The following is a 19,289-nucleotide window of genomic DNA, read 5'->3' on the forward strand; positions in this document are numbered from 1 at the left end:
TCACCGGGTAATGGCCTTCTTCTTTGAAAAGATCCTCAGGCAGAAATCTGCTTCCTGATGGGGCTGGGTAATGGCCTTCTTCTTTGAAAAGATCCTCAGGCAGAAATCTGCTTCCTGATGGGGCTCAAAAGTGCTGGGAATCAGGATGTACTCCCCAGGGGGCAGTTTGAACCGGTCAGAAACTTCCCTCAGGTTGATGAAAGGTTCCCTTTTGGCCTGGGAAGCGTGGTGTCTGAAGAAGTCTTTGCTCAGGTGCTCGATTTCGCTTGGGCACTGCAACAGGAGTGTGAAGGGAAGTGGTTTTCCTGGCTGCGGGTTTCGGCTACTTGGACACAGTTGAGGGACTGGCATTGAGTGTCAGGTGTGAGGCTGAAAAGGGACCAAGAACTTAGGACTCCATGGATTATCAACTGTAATTTGGCATCTACCCACCTGGTAAATATTGTAGCCGATTTTCAGCAAGTCATCTCCAAACCTCTTGCGTTTCCTTCGATCTTTCTGCATCAGGGCCACAAGGAAAGTGCATTCCTCCTGCCCCTCATCTTTCTCAGTCAGGGAGAATTTTATCTGTGGATTGGTCCAAAAGGTATCTGCCATTCAAAAGAGGCAGGTTATTTTCCCTTGAAAAAAAGCCCAAAACAAAAAACAAAGGGGACACACACATCCTACCCACTCCCATCAAATTCTCCCAAACCTGGAAGGTGTTTCTCCCTGTCCTGATTTCCCTCTTGCCTATTTTCTACAACCCCTGGGAGAATGAAAAGGGGTCTCTTTTCCTTCTACCTCTTGGAACCGTTTCCCATGCAACTTTTCAAAGACATTCTTCTGCATTTTGTGCACTGCAATTTGTTCCATCTTTTTTTTTTTTTTCGCATTTGGCATTTCAAAGGCGAGTGCGGGGCACTGTGCTTGCCTCCCAGGGCCCACTCAATGGTGGTGTGATTTGAGCAGAAGTGACCTCAGGCCACCTCCAAGAGTGAATGCTGACTGTTCTACACGATTCCCTCTTGCCACAGGGAACTGTAACATGTCCAGTCAGCAGCATTCACCAGGCATGCAGGCTTAAGGAATCCCCAGTTAGAGGGAAATTCAGGGCTTTTGTCTGATGACCCTTAGGAGTTCTTGCTGAGCAGGTCAGTGAATGAGGGCTGGGGAGCTGGCTGCCCTCCTATCCCTGTAAAGTGAAACAGCCTGAGGGAGAAATCAACAGAGCAGAGAGGGCAGAACAGACTATCACAAGCATATCACGGATCAATCTGTGCTTGAAGCCCACTCTGCTCCTCTGGACTTGTCAGTTATGTAGGACAATGAATTCTTTTTATTTCTTTTCTTTTTTTTTAAGATTTATTTATTTATGCAACAAGAATTGGGGTACAGGCCAGAGGTGTGTGGGTGAGAGGATTCACCAGAGACAAAATGGGGAACAGAACAGGCAGATTGACTGAAATACACTGCTGAGGGGAGCAGCAGGCGAGACAGGAGAGGCCTGCTGCGCCATATGCAGGTCACCTCCCTGGCCGGGGTCGAACTCATGCTGTAGAGGCTGCAGATAGCTGCATAGTGCTGACTTAACCCCTTATGCCACCAGGGAGGCCCAATTCTTTTCATTTCTAAACTAGTGTGAGTGTGTTTTCTATTACTTGCCAGGGAAGATAACCCAAGTGGTAAAACAAAGGAGGTTCCTTGAGCAATTCTTATTCAAAGTCCTCCCAAACCTTTGCCACCCTCTTTTCCCAATCATCACTGAAATGGTTCTGTCTAGCTCCATGTTTTGGGCCTTCTCTAGGGTCCTGCGCCTGATCCACTGATGTCCTGGTTTGGACTCAACACTTGGGGATGACAAAGAGAAGGGCAGGGTGACTACCAACCCAGGAAATTGCGGCAGCCTCCAGCCGTGGAGCCCCGCACCCAGCTTCCTTGGTGGACTGTCAGTTCCCACTTGCGGAGGGCATCCTCCTCTAGGGCATCAGGAGTGAGGTTGCAGATCTCCACTTTCTCAAAATGAGCCTTGAAGTCCGCAAATGCCATCCTGCAGCAAAGTGGAGAGAGACATGCTCTGGACAGATGACACTGCATGACCTACTCATTCATTCAGTCATCCAACAGTTATTGAGCACTTGCTTCTGTCCTGGAGGATTGGGGAGAAATCAGGCCTGTGGAGAAGAAAATAGACTCCCTCCAAAAAAAAGTAAAGAAAAGGTTAAGAAAGATAAAAAGGAAGAAAAGCTTAAAATATAGGTTGATATATATAAAGCACTACAAAGGAAAACAAAGTAGGGTGAAGGGGGAGCGTGCAGTGTGGGGGATATTTTAGATAAACAGCTAAGGGAACTTCTGACTGTTCAGGTGGAGGCCTGGAGTGTAGGGGTTGGGACATAATGACTTTTTGGCAGTCCAGGTAGTTGGAGAACAAGTTCGTAAGACAGATAAGTCAGTAAAGGATGATGTTCAAAAAAAATGGTGGACCAGGGTGGTCATCCTAAGGCTTTTAGGGTTGACTCTGATTAGATGGAGAAACAGTAGGATGTGTTAACATGACCCATAACCCTTGACCCATGAGAAGGGGCACAGATAGAAGTGGAGTCACCAGCTATGAAGTGCGTGCTGTTGTCCAGGTGACAGATGAGGGTGGGTCAGTCCAGGCTGGTAGGACGGGAGGTGGTGAGCAGTGATCAGGTTTAAGACGTATTTTGAAGGTTGAGCCTATAGGACTTATGGAGGATTAAATGTGAGGAAAAGAAAGAAAGGCAAGAAGATATGTGGTTTGAATAGTTGGATGGAAAAAGATGGAGACTGTGTTGTAGCAAGTTTGGGAGAGAAGGATTTGAGGTTTAGGCATGTGATCCTGTGATGTGCCATGGAGTAGATATTCACAGGGAGATACTGAATAGATCCTTGAATATATGGATCTGGAATTCCAAGGAAAGGAACTGAAGATATAAACTTGGGAGTATTGAAACCATGGGTGATCCCCAGAATAGTTGTGCATGTTTGACAATCTCTTGAACCTGCTCTTAGGAAGGCAACTTTGTGTGACACTTTTCTATGAGTCCTGTGACACAAATGTGTGCAGAAGAAATTGATCTTAAGCCATATTCCAAGCTGGTCAGAACCAAGAGACTACTGACACAAAACCAAGAAAACAGGAAAAAAGAACAGATTAGACCACACCCAGAAGCAAGGGGTCTATCCCTAGAATCTGGAAAACTTTTCATATATAGATCCATTTGTAACTATTTGATCAGACTTATTCAAGGCCACAACTTTACATTCCTAACTTTTATTTCCTTTCTACCTCCATTTCTATAAAATCATTTCTAGTTTCCAGATTTGAGCCTTGGCTCCTATTTCCTTGTTGGTTGACCTCACAATAAAAATAAAACTTTCTTCCCCCAAAATGGTGCTGTAGGGTTGATTTTGATGAGTGACAGAAAGTGAGCCTATTGCTGGTTTTAGTATCAGTGCAAAGACAGTGTGATATTGTAATTTATAAGAAATATTTTGTCATTCAGGTGACCAAAGTATATTTCTCATATATTGGTCTTTATCCACAGTTCCTGACAAATGGCTCCCCGAACTTGGATTTTCTTAGTGTTGAAAGTGATAAAAAGTGTCTTTTGTTATTAAAGGAGGGGAGTTTGGGATGCATCTAATGAGAGGGACTAGGTTTTTTTTTGTTTCTAATGACACAAAGGACACAGAAACATTAATTCAAAAGGGCACCTGCACCCCTATGTTTATAGCAGCACTATTTATAATAGCTAAGTTTTAGAAACAACCCAAATGCCCAAAAATAGATGACTGGATCAAGAAGATGTGGTACATATACACAACGGAATATTACTCGGCAATCAAAAAAGATAAACTCATGCAAATTGCAGCAACATGGATGGAGCTGGAAGGGATCTGCTCAGTGAAATAAGCCAGAAAAAGAAAAATACCAGATGGTCTCACGCATAGCAGGAATTTAGAAAACCTAAATTAGGGACCAGGAAAAAGACTAATTATAACAAAGTAAATATGAAAATCAACAAGCAACTATAAACCAGAGACACACTACGGGGTGAGGGGAGGAGTGGAGAATTAGGGTCAAAATAAGGGGGGTGGGAATTGTATGGGGAATATAATCAAGATGAAAATGCATACATTGTGCAAAAATGAAAAATGATGTAAAAAATATATAAAATGAAAACAAAAAAAAAATAAAAAATGGAAGGACTCAGGCAAGAATTCACTGGCGTGAGCATATGAAAGGAAACAGAACCAGAAGTCAGACATTTGTGGTCTTGCAGAGTTGGAAGAGTCAACTGCTTCCGGGTCCCACAGGAAGAAACAAGACTTGAAATGATTTCTAGAGATAAAGGGCCATTAACCAACTTTCCATTAGCAAAGATTTTCAGCTCTGTGGAAAGGCCAGATTAAGAATTCCTTCCCACTGATCTGTATTTTGAGATGCTCCAAAGGTGGCTGCCTTCAAGGGTCCCTGTCACCAAGTTGGGCCTGGAGGTAGTGACCCAGGAGCAGCTTGCTGCCTGCATGCAAATTCACTGGGCTGCAGATTCAAATGCAGACTTGGATGATGGATGGTTTAGTGGAGGGAGGCTGGGTGAGAGCTGGGAGGTTGAGTCTTCTGTTTCCTGGATCACATGGATTCCCTTGACACTCTAAACAAATCTGGAGATGTGAAGAGTCCTCAAAACATGATATATTAAATCCTTTGCCAACCTGGGTGGATATAAGGGTTTTGAGACAGGTGTACGTGATTTACTGAAATGTACGATAAAATTATATGAAGAAATGGTTGTTCTTTACACCCAAAGGCCATGGGGGCTTGTCATACCTCTTTCGCAGTTAGTACAGAAATAAAGAGGTAAGAACTGTACCAGAATTCTCCTTTGACCAGAGCAGGGTGACACAGGCGCTTTTTCTCAGCGAGGCTCACAGAACGCCACTCAGGAGAACTAGGAGGAAACCAAATCAGCATGTGGGTCATGAGCAGTACTGGCCTTGGGTCGGGGCAGTACCTTTTCCTAGGAACCAGGGTGTGCGGTTATGAAAGGAATAGATCCTGGTCAGTGACTATACCATGGACCCCAGAAATGTGCCAGAGGCTTTGAGATTGGTCAGAAAGTACATTTCCAAGCACAGCCAATGGAAGAAGAAGAAGCCAATGGTCTCATGCTTCTCATGAGACCACCACAGGCAGGGAAACTCACTTGACCCCTGTTCTTTGTCAGCTAACACTTTGAAAAGTCATAATCATAACGTGTTTGACAAGCTTGTTTGACATTGATCTACCAAGTACTTTCTTGCTGCGACCTCCCTAGGAAGCTGGATCGTGTTCTGCCAGGGGGCCTTGCCTGTCCTCAGGTGAGCAGCTACCTACTGCCCTCCAAATTGGGAATTAGAGCTCTAAGGCCACTGCTTCGTTGGGACATCCTCCTCCCTCCAACACACACACACACACACACACACACACACACACACACCCGTCTCCAGAAGCAGTTCACCCTTGAACAACTTGGGGTGATCAACCTCTTGTGCAGTTGAAAATCCAAATGTAACTTATTGTCTGTCCTCCTTATCCTGAGGGTTCTGTATCTGAGGATTCAGCCAACCATCACGCAAGGTTGGTTGAATCAGTTGCTGCAGAACCTGCTGAGAGGTAACAGATCTGAGTATAATGAACGTGTACAGTTAAACCTGTGTTGTTGAAGGATCAAGTGCAGCTCAAATGGCGCTGCCACCACCTCAGCACTCTCATGGGGGGATCCATTTCCCCACATCCCATGGGTCTTGACTCCTGGGGGAGGGCTCAGAATAGCCAAGTGAACCCAGAACCTCTCTCCAGGTTTCCCCTGGCAGGGTCTGGAGAACAGAACTAAGAGCCTCGATTTTTCCTTTGGGCCATTTTCTTCCAATGGCTCACACCCACATAATGTGTCCAAAGGCTAAGCTGAGCTTTCCAGCCTCCCTCTGGCACCAGGCAGAATCAGGATCTGGGATCAGGGTGGGGACAGACCCTCCCATCCCCCCAAGGCTGCCTGTAGGCAGGCAGTCTCCAGCTGTGTTCCAGCAAAAACCCACTTCTCCCTCTTCACCATGTTTCTCAGGGAAAGGAAAAAGTAGCCTTTGTCCTTTTAGAGACTCTGTCCCCTGAGTTAAGGGACTCTATAAATCTTAGGAGCTAAAAGCAGTCTCATTCCTTTTGATTTCGTGATTTCTCTTCCTTCCCTTTCCACCAGGAGAGGAAGGCCGAGTTCATGCCTGCTTTGATGTGGGTCTGGTGTGAATCAGTCTCTGCCAAAGTCCCTTGGTTCTGAGGCGGTGGAAGGCAGGAGAGGGTGGGGGTGGCGGGAAGGGACCAGTGATGGGGACACTTCAGTGTCAGTCTTGTGCCCTCAGGCTGGAGTCTGGTTAATAAAGTCATAGACACACAGATGACTGGCGCCCCCTGGTGACTTGTCTGAGCTGAGGCCAAACACGGACTTGGCTTTAATCAAGTTCTAGATTTGTACAGACTCCCTAGAGTCCCAGGAGCTGCAGGTGGGCAGAGAGGCCAGCAAGAGCCCAAGCTGGCCAGAGCTCTGGGTGAGGAAGGAGAGAGGGAGGCGGTAGAGACAGGTCAGGGTGCATCCTGCCTGTGCACACCTGCTCCATCCCATCATCCCAGGCACAGGGGCCACCTCTCAAGGGACATGGAGGGGACACAGGCCTGAAAGGAAGTCCTTTCCTATAATTGGAGCCAAATAAATAATCCTGGTCATCAGAGCAGTCGTAGTGGCTAAATTTCTTATTCCACTTTGTCTGCCTCTACTGGGCCACTGGGATTCTGGCCAGTGGCCAGAGAATCCTGTACTGACCTGCTGGCAGCACTCAGGGATTCTCACACCCAAAATACTCATTGCCACCACACACACGTACAGACACACACACACACACACTTCACTGGGGCCACTCATATGTGGAGATAAAGACCCACGTTACATGGGGATGTGAACTATCCGCATGGGAAGCAATATAGTTGAAAAGCAAAAACCAAAATGTTGGTATCACAGGCGCCATGACAGGCTCACCCTCGGCCCCTCTCTCACCAGGCCTGAGTTTGATTTCCTTAAATCCCAAATTCCTCTAGAGCACAGACAATTCTGAGAAATGGGCTGAAAAATTGTCATGAGCGAGACCAACCCATTCATCAGTAACTGGACAAAGATCCCTACAAACTGGACAGAAACCCCTGCAGTAGATAGATAAGAATTGAATGCTTAAACCCTGCATGAGCCAATCCTAAAATTTCAGCCCCAACTGCTGCGAAGGCCACCCAATCAGCCCTCAGCATCTTTCCAATTTCCCGTTGGGGCCCACAAAAACTCAGCAGAAAAGGGGTTCAGGGCTCTCAACCGAGAACCGCTGCGTTGGTGATGGTGGGAGCCCGGGCTCGAGCTTGTTAATAAACGACCTTCTTGTGTTTGCATCGGTGTTGGCTCTCTGGTGGTCTTTGAATTCTGAACTCTGGCAAAACAGAGTCACAGACATGAATACCATCCCAGGGAAGATAAAAGGCCACTCTAAGAGTCTTCCCTGAGAGTCAAGTTTGACTGCAAGGCGGGCCCCAGGGGATGAAGGGGAATGAGGTGAGGTCATCCAGAAGCCAGGGGAGCACGTTAGACAAACTTCTCCTCCTTCCCAGGACACACCAGCCAGCCTTGGCCCACTGGACCCCATGAACAGCATTAAGGTGGGCGCCAGTCAGAGGGACGCGGTGGGGACCCACCTGTCGCTCCAGGGCCCATTCCACTCACTCTTGCCCCAAGGATCCCGGACTCTGATCAGCTCAGTTTTCTGGCCTTGGAAGTTTACCTGGAAGGCAAAGGCAGCAGGGGAATGTGAAAGGATCAGTTCATGTGTGAATTCCAGAGTGGTTCCTCTCAGCCGGAAGACTCTTGACTTATAAACATTAAATACATGTCAAAACTCATCCATTCTTAACTTGCCCTAGGAACTGTGGCTAACGTGACATGAATCTTCAAATGAATGAGTGACTTGCTAGACTGCAATTTCCCTAGAGGCTTGTTTATCTGGGGAGCCTCAGAATCCACAGAGAGAGGTGAAGAGCAATTCTCAGAAGTGCTCAGTGAGCTACTCCTGACTTTCCTTCATCCTTAGCCTCTTACTCACAGCTGAACAACAAGTATAGAAACACATGTTGGGAATTTAAACAGCAACAATAAATAAAAACCACGTCTAAGTCTTCCAAAGCCAATATTCTCCCATTTGAGGTGTCATCTGAGGATCTTTGCTGTCCACATCAATAGCCCAGAGTCAGGAAAGAAAACCCAGCCAGCCGTCCTTGGAGAAAGAGAGATAAGTTTTGGAGAAAGAGAAAATAAGACTTCTACTCATCAACTAGCCAGAAATTTGAGCTCTCAGAGCAGTTTCCCCTGATATAGGTATATATGCATATGTGTATATACACATAGGTATATATGTATATACACACACAGGTATATATGTATATACACACATACATCACACTACACATGACAAAACGATATCAGTGTGAACGATCTGAGTTGCTCCACTTTCTTGGATTTTATTTTATCAGAGATTTCCAAGTTCAGATCCAACCAACCCTGGATGTTGCTTTGTGGGTTGAATCTTGAATTTGGAGAACCTACTATAAGGGACTTAGACATCTGTGGATTTTGGTGTCCATAGGGGTGGAGGGTTGCCCTAAAACCAATACCCCACAGACACTAAAGGACAATTGCAGTTAAGCTTTTGAGGAGTCAACAGTTATGAGCAGCTAGTGCCCCTGCATCACGGGTCCACTGTGTATCTGTATCTGTACCAATCTCCATCTATCCATCTATCTCTACCTACCATCCATCCATGCAGTCATCCATCCATCCATCCATCCATCCATCCATCCATCCATCCATCCAGCCAGCCAACCAGCCAGCCAGCCATCCAGCCCACCAGCCAGACACCCATCCATCCTATTGAGTCTTTTCTGTGGAGAACGCTATAACAAGATTGATGTGAAATTAGTGAAGAAAAGAAAAACAAAGATCAGGTTCTCCTACCTGCTGCACAAGTTGGGAACTATGATGGAAGCTCATGTTGCTTTCTTCCCTGTTTTGTGGTTTAGAATGCTGGCTGCCTCCTCTAGATGACACATTCTCTGAAGTCTGAAAGCACAGTTTAAGCTTGAACGCACCAAGGAAAAGGATGATATGGTCACAGCTGTCCCTGCACCCACCAGCAGGACTGCACGTCACCTACCTGATCAATTCCTGTCACAGTGTAGCAATGATCCTTAATGAGACCGAAAGGTGTCCGGGCTTTGGACTCTGCAGTACTTCTGGCCTAAAACATGAAAATAGCACTGTTAGGTCCATCGTGTAAGTCACTCCCCTACCAGGCCAGACCCAGCTCTGCCTGGCCTGGCCTCTTTGCTCCCCAGGAGGAAGGGACACACAAAATGTTCCACAGGAGGCCCCTTAGCAGTGACAATGAGGCATTCTCAGCCTCTCCCCAGGATGAGAAGCCCCTCGTTCCCAACAAAGAGTTGACTTTCTGGCCCCAAACAGAACTGTCTGATCATCCCCTCATGTGGGTGCACGGTCACATACACGAGGAGACATTGTGTTACACTCAGCTCGTGTCACCAGCTTGAAAACACCAGGAGATGGGTCATTTAGTAGCAAAGAACAAACTCCCAAGGTTTACTCAAGAGGAAACAGAAAATTTGGATAAGTTTCACAACTAGATGAGGCAAAATTATGTGTGTGTGTGCATAAAGAGATTAGAAAAAATACTGTTAAGTATCTACTGATATATTTTTCATGATGTGTGACATCAACAAAGATTCCAGAAAACAGTAGGGTTTCATTTCATGAAATCAAACCTAGCCCTGCGTTCCTGAGTGTGTGTGGCTGTTTGTATGAGCAAGGGCAGAGCTGAGAAGGGGACACACAGCACTGCTGGGGTAGAGAAAGGGACAGAGATTTGTCGGGATTGTTCTACCTGACACAGCAAGGGTGTCTGAGCTTCGTCATTTGAAAGACATTAAATAGAATCTTCTGCTTGGATTAAAATAAACAAACACTGACACTCCCCAGTCCTGGAAGTGCCAGCCCTGCTGTGTGTGCTCAGGGCACCTGCTCATGCCTCTGACTCTGGCAGAGAGCTTGGAAGGGAGAGACAGGTGAGCGACTTACCGTGGTGCAGCCCACCAGAGAGCCCCTCTTTAAGGCCTTCTCGAGAATCTCATAGAAGTTCTCTGGAGCCTCTTTGGTTGTGAAGGTCTCGGCTACACCCCCAGTGAAGTCTTCCATGGCCTCCATGGCGCTGCCCCCCATCAGCGCCTCATAGCTCCCATTCAACCTGTGAAGCCAGAAGTTTGGAAACGACTGCAGGGATGAGGAAGGCCACCAGGTGGCGCCCCAGCCAGAGGTTTTTCTAACTGAATCAGAAACCTCCCAAGGTTTGCCTGGCTGGGTGGCATGGAAGGAAGATGGGAAGTAGGATTTGGGGTCTACTTGATGCTCTGAAGACACAAGAAATCTCTGTGAGATAGGCAGCCTGGTGTGGGTTACTCTGACCCTGGGTTCAAGTGCCAGACCCATCTCTTACAGCTGAGTGTTGTTGTGCGAACCCGCTCATGATTCAGTTTCATGATGTGCAAAGTGGGGGACAGTTGTCCTCTCCCCTCTAGGACTGCTGTGATGTTTAAATAAGTCTCTCTCTCTCTTCATAGGACCTGACCAGGAAAAAATTAGTCGTGTAGACAGAGGGTTAAGGAACTTTTCCTTCCTGGTCTCAGGTACTCCCAGTCACACAACTGCACACGTAACATGTCTGTACATGTACACACACACATACCTGCACACAGAATGTGCATACAGACACACACTTTATGGATATATACTCTTCTTGAGTTATAAAATAAACTTTGTCAGTGTGTAGCAATGTTCACTATTGTTTTCATTTGCAGTTTCTTTTTTTTTTTTAAAGATTTATTATTTATGCATATAAGAGCTGGGGTACAGGCCAGAGATGCAGGGGGTGAGAGGATTCACCAGAGACAGAGTGGGGAACAGAACAGGCAGACTGACCGAAGTACACTGTTGAGGGGAGCAGCAGACAAGGCAGGAGAGGTCTGCTGCGCCATGTGGGTCCTCTGGGCGCCTGGGAATTGAACTCATTCTGCAGAGGCTGGGGATTGCCTCATAGTGCTGTGCTTAATCCCTTGCGCCACCAGGGAGGCCCCCATTTACAGTTTCTTAATGACAAATGATGTTGAACATCTTTCTATGAGCTAATTTGCCTTCTTTTTAGGAACCTATTCTGTAGTCTTCTCCCTGAGGCAAAGGTTTCAAATCCTACCAACTGACTCAAGCTTTTTGCACAGCTTGGGGGGGGGGGCAGGTGAGGGGTTCCCTCTTCTGAGCTCCTGGAGAATGAAACCACCCCAACCAATACAAGCAGAGAAGTGACCCTAGAGGTGGGGTCCCTGATGGTAGGACTCGTTGAGGACTGGTTTGCCCCCACCAGGCCTGGAAAGCATCCCCTTTGCTCACCCCAAGCCTATCAGTGGTACCAAGGGTGTTTATACAGACTAGGTGGGCATGTGGGCAAAGGAGCACCTTGGGTACTTTCATGGTTTAATCCCATCCTGCTGATTTGAGGATGAATTGAGCCTCCGTTTACCTTCACTTTATTTGGCCACTTATACACCCACTTGGAGGTAGAAGCATGGCCTTCCTCCCTGCTTCCTGTCTCTGAGGATGGATTTCCACAGCTTGAAGATCCAGGTTGAGCCCAGGGGATCCCGTGGGAGCTCTGCTATCATGGCTGCTGCTGCCTAGCTGGTGGGCTGGAAAATGACATTGCCAGAGGAACTCCGGCCACCCGGGTGAATAGAAATGACTGTGTAGATTCTACTTAGCCGGGGTTCCTAGGTTAGTGAAATCCAGAGACAGAAAGTCGCAGGGTGATGGCCGGGGGCTGGGGATGTGAAGAGGGTGTAGTATTGAATGGTGCAGAGTTTGAGTCTGGCAGGATGAAGCTGTGTGGGTGATGGTTGCCTAACAATGTGAATGAACTTGATGCCGCTGAAATAAAGTTAAAATGGTTAAAACAGTCAATGTACAATTTAAAAAAATTTAAAGGAGAATTCCAAAGTGGGGAAAGTGACATCTCAGTCTCCCCTGGCCAGGAGCCCTGAGGCTTCTGCCCTGGCTGTGCTGGTGGGGACGTCGCCCAAAATACATCCCTGCACTCTGGCTGCTGCCAAAGGCAGGATCCACATGTGGGGGCGGAAAGGGATGCGCGTCGCCATGTGTCTGAGGATGGGCACAGCTAGATCCCGACAGCAAGCTGCCCCAGCCACTCCTTTTCCACCTCAGCCCTGACTGGGCCCCAGGCGGGTGGCCCTGCCGCCCCACACATGCCATCCCAGAGCCTCAGTGTCCCTCTCCACAGCTGTGCCCTGAAAAGGACCCAGGAGGGAGACTGGCCTCCCTGGGACAGGGGCCTGCCCGCGCTGGGCGACACTCACTTGGCATAGGCTTTCTCCAGTAGGGCGCTCCAGAACTTGTTGTTGTCAGCTGAGTGGAGGTAGATCAAGCGGTCCTTGGAGGTGGGCAGCCGGTCATCAATCACCACGTCTAGCCACTCACCGTATTGCCAGAGCTGTCACCCAGGCAGAGACAGATTGCAGGGTTGAGTCTCACAGGAGGTCCAGCCCCCCTTTGTCCACTTTATCACTTTGCTTTTTCTCCCTCAGATCTGGAGGAAAATGGCACGTGGGTTCTGCAATGGGCTCAGCTGTGCTTTGTCCATGGAGCCATGTGTGGAGCACCCACCCGCCCCTGACATGGGCTCGAAGACCGTCATGGGTGCGGCCCCCTTGAGCCGGGGTGGACACTGCAGGGCTCTCTGAACCAGTTCTCTCTCAAGAGGAAAAGGCACCCCTGATGACCAGCAGCTGCAGAAACACCTGACATCACACTGCACCCCAATGAGGTAAGTTCACTTACCTGGAAATGGAAGATCCCAGCATAACCGGAGCCAAAGTTTTGGTCCTGGGGGACCACTCTGGCCAGCGCTTTCTCGTTGAGTGTCAGGGAGGCAATGGCAGCTGACAACCAGCAGTCATCTGTAAGTGAAAAGTCCTCAATCGTAGGTCTTACTGCTAATTTGTGGTAAACACGACAACTCCATGGCCAAGGAGATGCGGGGCATTCCAGATGTGACCACGTTTTTTTCTGTATCTTAAAATATGGGAAGGTTACCAGCAAATCTCTCTGCTCTGCCTCCCTTCCCAGCTCTCCTGCCCACTTAGCACAGACAGCTCTTGTCTTGGCAGTGGTATAGGTCATGCCCACGTGACGTGCATAAACACCCTCGTGCTCTATGCACGTCAGCTCCTTGGAAGGCCAGGAGGCCAGGGCTGTAAGAGTTAGTGTCAGCGGGCCAGGGTGAGTGATGTCTCATCCTGCTTGGCCTGTGGCACTTGGGGTGATCTCGGAGGGAGCACTTTGCCGGGGCTCATGCCTCAGCAGGTTAGACTTAGCTTTGTCGTAGGTAATAATAGCTCCATGGGCATCATCTACTTTCACTGATCTTGCATTTTCAAGATTTGTAGACTGATCTGCTGGTTTCCCCAGATATAACCTTCAAGTTAGCCCCCATTCAGAGGAAAACACAAAAGTGAGTGTGAACACAAGCAGTGTTTGAAGCTTACACTGTACAGACTCCCACATGCGTTCATGTGCTCATACTGAGCATGGGGCGGGCACCTCATCTGTACCTATCAGAGCTCTAGCTGCTGCCTGTGAAAGATGTCTGAGCACACACTGGGAATTATCTATTTAACCAACAGGACCTCCCATTCTACCCCAAATCTATTTGCTTGTAGTCGATAATACCACTTGAATTCATTGGAACTCAAGTGTGGCTTCCTGGGAGTTGACATTTCTGGAAAGTTCTTTGTACCACTGCACTCGGGACACTGTCACACAACCCTTTTTTGGTCATTGCCAGAGACTATTTTGCCAGAAATGTGCTCAGCTTTTGAAGAGAGAGATTCAGATGCCATTTATACAAGTCAAAATAAGGGAAAAACCCCCAGAAGAGATGAAAATTACTGATCACTGTTGAGTCTGTGCCAATGGATAGGTCTGGCCACCTCAAGCACGATGCTGGGTGAGGGTGCCAGCAAGGTTCAGTTTGTCGGGTGAAAGCATGCAGGTGGCCACTGATAGGGAGGGGCAACGATGGTGCTGGTGATAGTCAAGTGCTTATTTGGGGGGCTGGTTCACAGCTGTCCATTTTATTGTTATCCTTTATTCACTTTTTTTTTTTTTTTATAGAAGTGGGGTATAGCCCAGCTGTGGAGTGGTGAGAGGATTCACCAGAGACAGAGTGGGGAGCAAAACAGTGGACTTACTGAAATACACTGCTAAGGGCAGCACGTGCTAGACAGGCGAGGTCTGCTGCACCATATGTGGGTTAGCTCCCTGGCTGGGGATCGAATTCAGGGCATAGCAGTAATAGCACTGAGACTCAACCACTAAGCCACCAGGGAGGCCCTCCTTCATTCATATGTTATTTTTTTTTAAAGATTTGTTTATTTATTTATACAAGCACTGGGTACAGTCAGAAGCGTGGGAGGGTGAGAGAATTCACCAGAGCCAGAGCAGGGAACAGAACAGGCAGAGTGATGAAAACACTGCTGAGGGGAGCAGTGGACAGCAGGAGAGGTCTGTCCCGCCATGTGGGACCCTCGATGGTGGCCGGGGATCGAACCGGTGCTTACAGAGGCTGCGGGCAGCTTTGCAATGCAGCGCTCAACCACGGTGTCACCAGGGGAGGCCCCTCATTCATATGTTATGTACAGTATTTAGATGTAGAAAAAGTGCCACAAAATAATATTTGTCATCAACTATCAACTAAGGTTGTAATTTCAAAATAGTTTTATACCTAAGTGACAAATTAAAACTTTGAAAAAAACAGGAGTCCCATCAACAATTTTCTAGTGAATGATAATCCCTAGTGAAAAAGTATCACCAGGGGGATGCGTGCAGGGGTAGGTGAGGGGAGGTAGAGGAAGAAGGTGGTTGACAACTGAGAGGGAGATGTTGAAGAGAACAGGGAGAACCTCTTAGGGGGGCTACACCTCAGAAAATGAAGACCAACCTGAACGCTTTTTTTTTTTTGAAAAGCCAAGGTTATATTTAGAATGTATAATTCCATGTGTCCACCATGTCTGTGTCTCTATGTCTATCATCTACCTACCTCCCTGTCCATCGTCTGTTTATCTTGTCATGATTCATGTGACTGTCTGTCTGTCTGTGTATCAATCATCTATCACCATTCTAGGTGTGACTGTTGAGTTCTGGGAGGGAAACTCAGCCACTTGTCATGAAGCTCCCGGCATGTCCCACTTCATCCGTCAGACCACAGTGGTGACCTCAGCTGTGGGGAACTCAGTGTCTGCTCCCGCTCACAGTGGTTTGCTCTCTTTGGTTCATTCCTCTGGGGGTTGAGGTGGTCCCAAAAGCATGAACCCCAGAGGCAGTGTGGCAAAGTGGTTAAGAGGAATTGGGGTCCTGACTCTGCATATCATGTCTGTGACTTTGGATAATTTACTTTGCCTCCCTCAACTTGGGTTTCTCTGTAAAATTGGGAGCGTGGTTGGGAAGACGAAGTGAGGCAATGAGTGCTGAGGGGAGGCCCAGCAGGCGACCGAGCTAATGTTCTGATGGAGCCAGCAGCCAGGCAGCTCCTCTGGGTCTGTCTGTTCTCTGAAAACTGGTGGGGAGCAGAGCGCCAGGGATGTGAGTCCTCTGGCTCCCATTCAGCAGAGCAGGAGGCCAACTGGGGAGGAGGGGGAAGCAGAAGATGGGAGCAGTCATGTTCCCCAATCCCTGTGCAGGGAGTGGCTGGGGACCTGTGCTGCTTGAGCCTTGGCGGCAGCTCAGACCCCCAGGAGCATCTGTCCAACCACCAGCTCTCCGTGCGTAACCCTCTCACTCACCAAGCTCCCCTTGGCAGACGTCAGTCCTGGTGGCCCATCCGAGAATGAATTCTGGGTTTTTCACTATTTCCTGGAAGAATGAGGGCATCATCAGTGAGGCCTGGCCCTCCCGCCCCTTCCTGGCGGGCTCTCCTTTCTTGCAGCAGAACACTTCATTCCTGTTTCGTTATTTTTCCCCATGGAGGGACAAGCAAAGGGACAGCCCAGCCTCGTGGTGGGATGCGCCAGTCACATCACTTGGCCCCTCCGTCCCCTCTGCCTACATGCCGGTCAGTGTAGGAGCCTCTTCTCTGCTTGGGGAACTTGGTCTCACGCTCAGGGACCCTCCTTAGGAGGCTTTCATCCCCCCAAGCACACTTGGTGTCTTCTTTCCAACTCATACTGTTTTAATGAATCCATATTTGCTGTTGTTTCCTGTGACGCCCCCTTCAGAGCCCGTCTTCTGTGAGTCTGGCACTGGCTTGCCTGTGAGAACCCCATTGCTTCCTTGGCTTCCTACACCATGCGCAACATTCTGAGTGACATTCACAGTGTGTTGTGGTGGCCGGACAAGGGGAGGCTGTGGTAGGACTAGGCCTTTGGGGGAATCCATGCCTCATTGCTACGCAGTGCTGACCCCAGAGAGGGCACTGAGCAGGGGATGCATGAGCCCCGCAGGCGGCAGGGGGGTGGCTTGATGGGCTAAGAGTGGAGGCAGGGAGGCCAGCAGGAGGGAAGGAAGTAACTAGAATTTCTCAGGAGAAAGCCTGAGGCACTCAGTGATAGCCTTGTCAGGTTTAGGAAAATACTAGATGACCAGAAGCAGTTTAGACATGATTCAGGTTGACCAGTAAATAGGTCAGTACACACACACACACACACACACACACCCTCCATCAGGAAATAGCAATAAAGAGCTTACCACTGTATAAATTACTCATGTCTACCTTGAACTCTGCCCTGAAGTTCAGAATCGTGTGAGTGTTTTAAGTAGACAGGCTGTGTATTTAAAACATCTTCATTATTTTCATGAAAGGAGCCAGCATGAAGGCAGACATGGGGCACCCAGTGCCTTTCAGGAGGTGGGATGCAGAGCAAATGATGGTGATGCCAGTAACCGCAGCAGGGCGCCGTGTCTACCATGGGCACTAGTGTGTCAGCTTCACAGGGAGGAGACTGAGGTGGGGGAGTCAGTGGTGTGACTGGTGTGACCACAGTCCCTGGACAGATGGGTGGCAGGGTCTCAGCTGCCTCCCGGCCCTCTCTGCACTCCATTCCTTGCCGTCCCAGCCCATCCCTGGGGGGTCTCCCAGGCGGGTCCCCACCCGAGGGAAGGCAGCCAGCACCACCCAGTCAGAGGCTGAGCCCTGACTAACCCAGCACAGGAAATACTGACTCCTTGTCCCAGGCAGCAGCTGATGGCCCTTGGACCATCACCTCCAATTGTTAGGGGTGGGGGGCATGGACACTGGCTCATGGGTACTGCGGGAAGGGAAAACAGGATGTGTTGGGCAGCCCCTTGCTTCCTATGCACCCCCATCATGGAGACACTGCACGCTTGCTCCGTGAGCCCCGTCCACACTGAGCACCCTGGGCTCTGAGCAGAAGCTGCTGAGCACTTTACATACATCACCCCATCACCCAGGTGAACACCCTCCTGGAGTGGGGGCTGGGGCTGCCCCCACCCTCTCCCCTTGGGGGGGATGTGGTGCCTGGGACTGGCCCAACTCATCCTGAATAGCCTTGACCTCCACTCCCTGACTACCAAGACACTGTCAGCCTCGAGTCCTGACCTCCACGGGAGTGAGACTGCTGGGGGCTGGATGCAGCAGATGCCCTGGAGTCCCCCTTAGAGCACCCCCAGCCCCGCCAGCTGTTGTGTGCTCCCTGCATCATCCCAGCCATCACTCTGCATGGCCTCCCCTGGGAAGCCGGCCTGGATCGGGTTTGTGCTCTGCCTCCCCTCCTGTCCCTCCTCTCCTGCTGCCCTCCCCTGGGTCCTGGGATCCTCCTTACAAGCCCCCTGCCTGCCACCCCCACCTTCTGGCTGCACTCACCCCTGGCCGTTTCCACACGACAGGGCTCTCGGGCTCCTTGCTGTAGTAGAGAGAGGAGCTGTTGGCCGGGAAGTCTGGGTCCTCAAACAGCGTGCCCTTCCGCAGGCACTCCTGCCTCAACTGCTCGAAGCTCTGGCCTGAGGAGTGGATGATGTGAGCATCCTGGGGCCCCGGGGCCTGTTTGATGTAAGACATGGCTGCTGGCTGCTCCCCAACTGGCAGGTGGGCTTGGGGTCTGCGATGGGCAGGGAGGCGCACGATGTGTGGGCCAGTCAAGAGGGAACCAGCTCAGGGGTTCCTGGGCTGAGTGGCTCTTGGTCTTACCTTTAGCCTGGGAACCTCCCTGGTTGGGGCACACCCTGTTGATAAATTGCAGAGAGACCCCTCCTCCCTCCAGGGACTGCAGACCTATGGGAGCTGTGGGGCGGGGCCAATTCTGGGCAAGGCAGCACCCAGTACCCTCTGTCTAATGCACTGAGGAGACCCGCAGGAGCTGGAGGATGCTGGATGAGGAAGGAGCGTCGGGAACCACATGGGTCCAGGAGGTGGCAGGCAGTGTTTGCTTGATCAGGGAGAGCTCTGTGGGAACTGGAATCGTGTCTTCAAGTTGAGAATTGTCATCTGTATCTGGGCAGTGGTGAATCATTGTGGTACCTATTATTTGATCAGGGCTCACACAGCCCTCACACAACACCTAATTTGACATAGATCAGGGGCAAACTTCACTCTAGAGAGCTACATGTGCTTATCTGCTCTGCCCCTGCACTCCCAGGTTTGTGCTCTTGCCCGCCCTAGCGCCCCCGCAGGCAGGGCCCGGGTGATGGCCACAGGGCCCCTGGCGCCCCAGCCGGAGCAGATGCCTGTACCCCACAGACTCCTGCTCACCAGCCCCACGACGATAGTGCGTGCCCTGGATCTGCTCAGGGCTTCACTCCACGAAGGGTCGCGGTGTCTTGTCTGTGTTTGGGGAGAGGCCTTGGGAAAGTGACTGATGCTCCAGTGACTGCAAATGTGTGGGAGACTTTCCCAGCAGCTCAGGTGCCCTCGTCTCACTCTCAGAGCCCACCTCACTGAATAGTTACCCTCCATGCAGCACTGTGTGTTCTCATCACAATCCTCCACTTTGCATTTAACCAGAATATTCCAGGGACCCAGCACATCACCCCCCAAATAAACCATGTCCGTTCCCATGTTAGAATCCAATT

At 49.6% G+C, this 19,289-nt stretch overlaps 1 protein-coding gene across 1 annotated transcript; it reads right to left on the reverse strand.

Moving 5' to 3' along the window:
* On the reverse strand, positions 1-18,279 carry LOC119244188 (calpain-9-like). The gene is made up of 11 exons (XM_037509849.1): positions 18,085-18,279; positions 16,049-16,118; positions 13,047-13,165; positions 12,566-12,699; positions 10,224-10,389; positions 9,286-9,369; positions 7,775-7,860; positions 4,884-4,961; positions 1,869-2,029; positions 433-590; positions 1-273 (listed from the first exon to the last, which is right to left on the reverse strand). The coding sequence occupies exons 1-11, from the start codon at positions 18,277-18,279 to the stop codon at positions 1-3; spliced, it is 1,524 nt and encodes a 507-aa protein (XP_037365746.1).
* Positions 18,280-19,289: the final 1,010 nt, after the last annotated feature.

This window comes from Talpa occidentalis, unplaced genomic scaffold, assembly GCF_014898055.3.
Source record: "Talpa occidentalis isolate TD23 unplaced genomic scaffold, MPIMG_talOcc4v2.1 talOcc4.14, whole genome shotgun sequence".
In the NCBI taxonomy this organism is placed as follows: Eukaryota; Metazoa; Chordata; class Mammalia; order Eulipotyphla; family Talpidae; genus Talpa; species Talpa occidentalis.